Below are 7,889 nucleotides of genomic sequence, written 5' to 3'. Positions count from 1 at the left end.
GGGGGGGGGCCGGGACCTGTGATGGGACCGTGATGGGGAGGATGTGCCTGCAGCGGGTGTGGGGAGAGGGGAGGGTCTGCACCCCCCGAGCCCCCAGAACAGCTCCCCCCCCCCACTGCTGCATCTGCACCCCAGCACCCCCATAGTGCACCCCATGGCTCAGCAGCAGCTCCCAGAGGTGCGGGGAGGCTCAGCAGGGGTCCCTGCTGCCCCCCAAGAGTGGCCCCCCGTTCCCCCCCCCCATCGGAGCAGGGACAAGGGGGTATTTTCCACAGTTTTATTCCAAAAATAGACTCGAATGAGGGCTGTTAAATTAGGGGGTGCTGTGGGGTGCGGGGGGGGTGCACAGAGGTGAGCAGCACGGGGCCGTGTCCCCAGCCCCTACCTCCTCTTGTCCTTGATGCTGTAGTGCAGCAGGAGGGGCGCGGGCTGCAAGGCAAAAAGGGGAGTTCAGGGGGGGCCTGAGCCGGGGGGTCCCAAGGACCCCCATGGGACACGTCCCTGTCCCAGCCCGCTGCTGCCGTGAGCGACGCTCGGCACCGATTCACGGAGCCCCCCCGCTCCCACCTTGCCAAACCAGTGCGAGAGCCAGAGCTGCTTCATGGTCATGTGGTCGGGCAGCGCCGTGTTCTCGAACAGGATCTGCACCTACGGACAGGGAGGCTGGGGGGGGCCGGACCCCCAAACCGCGACCCCCATCCAGGCCCAGAACACCCGGCCTGGAGCCCAGGATACCCCACCCGAAGAGCTGGGAGCGCCCCCCACAAGGCCCATGGCCCCCAACCTGGGACCCCCAACCCAGGGCTGGGGACCTCCACCCTGGGCTCTGAAACCTCGAAACCGGGACCCAAGACCACCAACCCTGTGCCCCCCCCCCCCGGGTCATGGCCCACCCCCCAGTGCCCGCACTCACGTGCTGTAGGGGCAGCCCCAGCCGGTGGCACAGGACCCTCCGCAGGTGCCGGATCTGTGCCCGCACCGAGCACCTCACGTACTTGTGCTGTGGGCACAGTGGGGCTCAGTGGGGGGTGCTGAGGTCCCAGCCCCGCCCCGCCCCCCCGGGAGGAGGCACTGCTGTGGGGCTCAGCCCCCAACTCACCTGCAGCACGGCCTTGCTCTTGTCCTTGCTGGAGCTGCAGAGGAAGAGAAGAGGAGGGGGCTGCAGGGGGTACCCGGTGGCGGGGGTCAGTGGGACCCCTTCAGGACCCCCACCCCACCATGGCCATGGCCACAGCCGTGCCCGGTGCTGCCCCACTGCTGCCCCCCAGGGCCGTGCCCGGTGCTCCCCTCGGTGCCCCCTCACCTCTGCTTCTCCAGACAGAGCGAGACGTGCTCGTCGTACCGGAAGTAGTGCGCCCGCGAGTGGTCGAACGTGCTATAGGGCAGCCCCATGGGGTCGCCCCCCACCGGGTCTGGGGGCAGAGACGGGAGGGCCCGGGGTCAGCCCATGCCCGGTGCCCCCCCGTACCCTCAGTGCAGGGCTGGGACACCCGGTGCCCCCCCCGTACCCTCAGTGCAGGGCTGGGACACCCGGTCCAGCCCCCGGGACTGGTAGAACTCCCGGATCCTCTTCTCTTCACCTGCAGGAGAGGCGGGCGCTGTGCAGGGACCCCCGGCCCATGTTCCCCCTACAGACTTGCCTGGGGGGGAGCCCAGAGGTCTCTCCACGCCCTGGGGTTCTCTATGGGGCCCCCCCATGGGTTGGGAGCCCCATCACTGCTGTGGGGCAGGGCACAAGGTCCCACATTGTTTGCTGCGCCCCCCCCAACCCTTCCAGCCCCATCCCTGTCCCACCTACACCCCATTCCCACAGCACAATCCCCACTCCTCGTCCCCACGCTCCCCACACAGCTCCAGGAGCCACCATGGCTGTGGCAGGAGCCGGTTGAAGCCCCCGACCCACAGACAGACCCCCTCCCGAGCCATCCTGTGCCCCCCGTGCCCCCCTCCTCACGCACTCTCCTGCAGGCCGGGCACCAGCTTGTAGACAATGTCCTGCATGACCCGGTCCAGCTTCAGGTTGAGCAGCGGCTGCGTCTCGTGGATCTTGGTGTTGCACATGGGGCAGTACTTGCTGGTCTGCAGGTACTTGACGATGCAGCTCTTGCAGACTGCGTGGGGGGCACGGGGCTCAGTGTGGCTCTGGGGGGCGTCAGTGGGGCACGGGGGGGGGAGGCTGTCCTGTGGGGGACCCCTGACTCACACGTGTGCAGGCACTCAGTGATGGTCGTGGCGTCGATGAAGTACCCGGCGCAGAGGCAGCACACGATGTGCTCGTTCAGCTCCTTCATCTTCACCTTCACCTCCTCCTGCAGGGGCTGTCACTGTCACTAACCCCTGCTTGCCCCATAGAGCCCCTGCCTGCCCCACAGAGCCTGCTCCTGCTCCATGCTCAGTGGCAGCCCCCAGGGACAGCCCTGCAAGGCACATGGAGCCATGGCAGCTCTCCCTAGTGCGGATGGGGGGGCCCCCCTGGGCTGCGGGGCAGCAGCCCCTGAGCTCAGCCTCACCCCATGCCCCAGCTCAGCCCTGGGCTCACCCCACGGCTCAGCCTCAGGACCCACAGTGGAGCTACCACCGCGATGGGGCGGGGGGGCAGTCCTGGGGTGAACACCCGGGTGCAGCTCCCTGACCCACACAGCCGAGCCCCCTGAGTCCCACTGAGCTCCTGCCCAGCCCCGCTGAGCTCCTGCCCAGCCCCGCTGAGCTCCTGCCCAGCCCCACAGCTCCCCACAGCGCAGACCCCACGGTCCCTCCAAGGCGGGGCTTCAACCACCTTGGCCCCACCCCAGCTCCTCGCCCCGCCCCCGGCTCAGCGCATGCGCAGTGTGCCCTCACGGCGCCTGCGCGACCCCGCAGCCCCCGGACCCCGGCTGCCCCTCGCGCATGCGCGGCGCGGTGCCCCCGCTCCCGCCGCCCCGGTGCCCCCCGCCGCCGCCGCTCGCCTCGTTGCGGAGCGGGTCCATCTTGTAGACGGCTTGGAGCTGGTTCCGCAGCCGCATGGCGATCGCCATCGGGCCCCCCTGAGGAGGCGACGCCATCTTGGAGCGTCCCCTCCGCCCCCGCGACCACTTCCGGGTTCTGCGCCGTGACAGCCGCGCTCGCCGCGGGGCACGCCGGGAGCTGCGCTCACATTAACACCCCCCCCACCCCGTGCTGGCCCCGGGGCACAGCGGGGGGAGCCTGCACCGGGGGCGGGCGGGGCACGAGCCCCGGGCAGGCCCCGGTAACCGAGACCCTGCTCCCGCTGCGGCGGAGGGGCAGAGCGCGTGTTCCCCTCCCTCCTCCCGCCCCTGGCCAATAGGAGGGCGCGCTCTGTTGACAGACAGGAGCCTCCGCCAATCAGAGCCAAGCTGAAGGCCGTGGTGTGCGCGGGCCGCCGCCAGGGGGCGGCAAAGCACCTCGAGAGAGGAGTGGGGGGCTCCGGGGGGTGCCGGGGGGCGCCGGGGGGCGCCGGGGGGCGCCAGGGGGTGCCGGGGTCCCCCCTGCGCTGTGGCCGTGACCCCGCCCTCCCCGTTCGGCCCCGGAGCCGTTCGGAACCGCGGGAGTCCCCCCCGCCAGAGTGCGGGGTCCCGGGGGTGCGGGCAGCTCCTCCCCCCCCCCCGAGCAGGGCTGCGGGGGCACGAGGGATAACGGGGGTGAGGGGGTGCGGGGTCCCCGACGAGGGGCTGGGGGTCCCCAGGGGTACCGGGATGCCGGGTCTCGGATGGGTATTGGGGTGGTGCTGGGATGCTGGATCCCGGCGGATCCCGGAGTACTGGGGTGCAGAGTGCAGGGGTACCGGGGAGCGCAGGGTGCCGCGGATAGCGGCGAATATCGGGATGCTGCGTACCGGGGGTACCGCCGGGTACCGGGATGCCGGTGCAGGGGGTGCCGGTTCCTGGGCGGTGCCGGGATGCGGGTCCCGGGGGAGCTCTGTGCGCGGGCGGCCGGGGCCTGGAGCCGCGCTAATGGGGTGATGGGATCAGGGCTCTGGAGGGGAAGCGCGGCCCCGCTAATGCAAAGCAGAAGCCGCTCGGGGCTGTAATGGCTCGTTACCGTTAACGGTTATTGCTCCAATCCCAGCGGCAAGTGCCGCCTGGGGAGACGGCGGGGCGGCGGCGGGGGGGAGCGGCCGCCGGCAGCCACCGGGGTGGGAGGTAGGGCTCTGCCTCCCGGGGGCTCCCCGGGACCCGCCGGGCACGTCCCCTCGCACCACCCTCCCACCGGCCGGGCTCTCATCCCCGGGACCCGGCCGTGCTCCCGTCACCGAGCGTGCGGGGCCCGGGTGCCTCCGGGAACGGCGCCTGCGAGTGAACCGACATCGGCCCCGGTACCGCCGTCAGCCCCGGGGATACCGAGAAGCCGCTGCGCGTGCACCTCATGGTTTTGGTGCTCCTGATCCCGCTTTCATTCCTGGTTCAAGCCCCCGTACCCCGGCCCCGTCACCTGAGCTCCTCCAGTCCCAGTCAGACCAGTGCACCCCCGGTCCAGCCGCCCAGTCCATGGCCCCGTGTGGTGCAGTTGGTACCGGCCGAGCCTCGGTGTCCCCCCTGGTGCCAGCCCCCGTACCGCCCCTGCACCCACAGCCCCGGGGGTCCCACCGAGGGCAGCGCTCGGCCCCTCCCCGGTGCCGGGCCCCGCGGGCAGGGGCGGGTAGGACCGGCCCTCCCCGGTGTGACCGGGGCAACCCGCCCGCCCCTCCGGTGCGGCCCCGCCGCGGGGTGAGAGCCGGGGCCGGTGACCCCGCGCCTGGGGCGGGCCCGGCCCCGCTTGTCCTGCCTGGAGCCGTTCCGGGGAGGGGCGGCGGGGTCACAGCAGGGCCAGCGGTCCCCGGGCACGGCGGCAGCCTCATTGCCAGCACCCCCACCAGTCCCGAGCACCGGCACCGGGCACCCAGCACTGGCACCCAGCCCTAGGTATCCAGCACCCTGCACCAGTACCGAGTACTGGGTGTCCAGCACCGGGCACCCAGCACTGGCACCAGGCACTGGTACCGAGCATCCGGCACCAGCACCATACCGCTTTGGCCACTGGGACCTGCACCGAGCACCAGCACTGCTCCACATCCATCACCAACACCCACCTGAACTGGGCACCACCAGCACTGCACTGTATTGCCCACTGGTACCAGGATCAGCACCGCACCGAGCACCAGCACCGCACCGTGCTGCCCGCCGAGCACCAGCGACCTCCTCACAGCCCCCTCCCCAGCCCCTGTGCAAACCCCATTGAGCACCCTTGTACCCGCAGCCGCGGGGCCCCTCACGCTGTCACCCACAGGGACACCCGCAGGTGCTCCCCCCTTGTGCCCTCTCTCCGGCCAACGCCAGCGGTGCCGGAGCCCTCACCGGAGCCGCAGCCGATGCCCCGGGGCCGTGCTCCCCCCCCGCCAAGCCCCGGCTCTCGCCCGGCAGTGGCTCCATCTCCCCGTCAATAATTAATGCCGGAGCGGCCCCAGCTCCCACATTCGGCTCCATTTCCGCCCGCCGGGGCCTCCGCGGCCGCTGCCGGTAAACGCCAAACGGGGCCTTCCCGGCCAGAGCCTCACCGCGGCCCAGCGGGGCTGGGGCTGAGGCCGGGCACGCTCAGAACAGCGGTGGGTGCAGGGCAGCGGGCAGAGACCGGGGGGCAGCAGCGGTGGCACGGAACCCCAAACCCCAGCCTGGGGTCCCGATGCCCCAGCGCGGTCACGCTGCACCGCGGCAGAGTCCAGACCCCGTCCCTGAAACCCTGCATCGGGAGCTACTGGAGCTGGGATCCCATCCTGGTGTCCGCCGGCTGCAGTCCCAGCCCCACACTGGCCCCCCAAGCCAGGTCGCAGCTCCATGGAGGTGCAGGGCTGCGGGGCTGTGGTGACTGCTGCTGCAGTGCTGGTGAGGGCAGGGGCTGCGGTGCACCAGGGGTGGTTATGGACTGAACTCCTGCCTAATGCACTCGAGCGCATTTGCAGAATCCAATTACCTGCCCTCGGCCTTTGATAACGAGGTTCTGAGGGACGGCTCCTGTCAACGGCCCCGCGGCAACGGCAGCCACGGCCACCGGCACCCAACAGCACGGGCAGCCCCGGATAGGACCCCCGGGGGAGGTGGGATGGGGATGGAGTACGGGAACGCGTGGGCACGGAGGCTGGAGGACAGGAGAGGATCCCGGGGTTCCTGCCCGTGGATCCGGTGCACAGGGGCCGGAGCTGCCCATCCCTGTCTGAAGCCAAAGGGGATCCATGGCCATGGATGCCCCCAGCTCCCACAGCCCCCCCACCCGGCGCTCCATCTCCCACCCTCGTAGCCATGCCATCACCCCACTGAAGGCCTTGGGTGTCATTGGAGCTGCCCATGGCAGGTGCCACCCACCCACAGGGCACACCACAACCTCCCTACATGGGCACCTCTGCCTGTACCCCCCTGCCCCCAGGCCAGCCGGGCTGGCGATGGGTTTGTGCGGGGCTCATACACACAAGGCAGGGGCTGCCCAGACCCCCTCAGAGGCAGCAGCTCGGGGCTGGTGTCACCTTGCAGCCATATGCGCGTCCCCATCGCAGCCAGCTCCTCCTCAACCGCCGATGGCCACCGGGCACCCGGCTGTGGTCCTGGAGGCCCATGGGCTGGCTGATGGGGCAGCATCTCATCATTCCAACCCATCCCAGCCCCATCCCAACCCATTCCAGCCCCATCCCACCCTCATCCCACCCCATCCCAGCCCCATCGCGGTGGGTGCGGAACGAGCCCACCGGCTGGTGCCCACGTCACCCCACGCACCCGGCGGGTGCCGGCGCCCGCGGCGGGGGGCACCGGGAGCGTTTCATGCGGTTAAGAAGTGTCTGATTGAGGCAGGAGGCGCCAGCAGCTCCCCCGGGAGCCGCAAGCCAAGGACTGGAGGACCAAATGCAGGCCAAAGTAATCCAATCTGGGCCGGCTTCATCTAATTAGCCCAGAATTAACCCAGCAGCCGGAGAGGAGCTGACTGTCCCTACAGTTTGCCAGCGGGTTTGGGGGGAAGCGGGAGGAAGAAGGGGACGTCCAGCGCTAATGAGATTACGGGGGGGGTGGTGGTGATGCGGGCGGGAGCGGGCGGCTCGGCAGCCTCTTGCCGGTGGGAACGTGGGGCCCTGCCATGCCCCCGCCGCTCGGTGTCACTCGGTGCCGCGCAGGGGCCCGTGGCGATGGCTCCGTGCCCCGCGGGTACAGGGACACCGGCACGGCCGCACGCGGGGACGGGAAGCTCCGCTGCTGCGGTGGCAGCTCCAGAGGGCCGGTGCTGGGGGAGCTGCAGGAGCCCCGGCAGCTCCCGGGGTGGCTGCAGGGACAGGACCCCCACTGCGGACCCCGATGTACCCGCCCGTGGCCGCAGGCAGTGTTGTGGCCGACGCGTGGAGCTCTGTCCCCTCCTTTCGGCTCTGCCATGGGGGTTGTGTCCCCTGTGCCCCCCGGATCCAGCCCCCCGGGCAGGAGAGTGACACAAACCAGGTCCCTGGGGCTGAGGGACGAGGAGTGGGTTTATGCGGCTGCGCTGGGTGCTCCCAGTCCTCCCAGTCCTCTCCCTCCTGGGGGGAGGTAGGGGCAGGGACCTGCCCTGACCCGCGCTCTGGGTACACGAGGGGCAGGGGTACTTGGGGGGCAAGAGAAGAGAGGGAAGGAGGAGGTGAGAACGGGGTTCCTGGAAGGGGGGACGCGCAGCACCAGCGCCCTCCCCTCGGGGCTCTCCCCGCCGTGTGCCCGGTGCCGGGGTCGCACCGTGGGTGGGGGGGGGTAGGGGTGAGCCCCCCCGGCACAGCCGGTGTGCGCAGGCAGGAGCCGTCACCTGCCCCCAATCCATCTCCCGGGAGCGGCAGCATTCCAGCCCCCGGGCACGGCAACATCTGCCTCTGCTCCGGGTTTAATTAACCCGCTGCCGCCTCCTCCCGGCGCCCG

General features: G+C 70.8%; 1 protein-coding gene across 1 annotated transcript; it reads right to left on the bottom strand.

Moving 5' to 3' along the window:
- Positions 1 to 264: 264 nt before the first annotated feature.
- Positions 265 to 3,174, bottom strand: PCGF1 (polycomb group ring finger 1). The gene is made up of 9 exons (XM_057399076.1): positions 2,946 to 3,174; positions 2,204 to 2,309; positions 1,959 to 2,111; positions 1,509 to 1,580; positions 1,304 to 1,412; positions 1,100 to 1,133; positions 914 to 1,000; positions 568 to 648; positions 265 to 429 (listed from the first exon to the last, which is right to left on the bottom strand). Exons 1-9 carry the CDS (start codon positions 3,039 to 3,041, stop codon positions 382 to 384), a joined length of 786 nt encoding a protein of 261 aa, XP_057255059.1. The 5' UTR covers positions 3,042 to 3,174; the 3' UTR covers positions 265 to 381.
- Between the last annotated feature and the right edge of the window lie 4,715 nt (positions 3,175 to 7,889).

The sequence above is a fragment of the Pezoporus wallicus genome, unplaced genomic scaffold (assembly GCF_028554395.1).
Source record: "Pezoporus wallicus isolate ANWC-B61680 ecotype Strahan unplaced genomic scaffold, APGP_CSIRO_Pwel_v1 contig_14149, whole genome shotgun sequence".
Lineage (NCBI taxonomy): Eukaryota > Metazoa > Chordata > Aves > Psittaciformes > Psittacidae > Pezoporus > Pezoporus wallicus.
Note: the sequence above shows the minus strand (reverse complement) of the source record. Positions and strands in the feature narration are given on the sequence as shown.

What these genes read in the sequence shown, in the direction of transcription:
- PCGF1 (XM_057399076.1), bottom strand. Translation starts at nt 3,041, where the DNA reads ATGGCGTCGCCTCCTCAGGGGGGCCCGATGGCGATCGCCATGCGGCTG. An exon ending in GGTGCCCGGCCTGCAGGAGA is followed by an intron (nt 1,581 to 1,958) that starts GTGCGTGAGGAG and finishes CCTCTCCTGCAG; the next exon opens with GTGAAGAGAAGAGGATCCGG. An exon ending in CTCTGTCTGGAGAAGCAGAG is followed by an intron (nt 1,134 to 1,303) that starts GTGAGGGGGCAC and finishes CTTCCTCTGCAG; the next exon opens with CTCCAGCAAGGACAAGAGCA.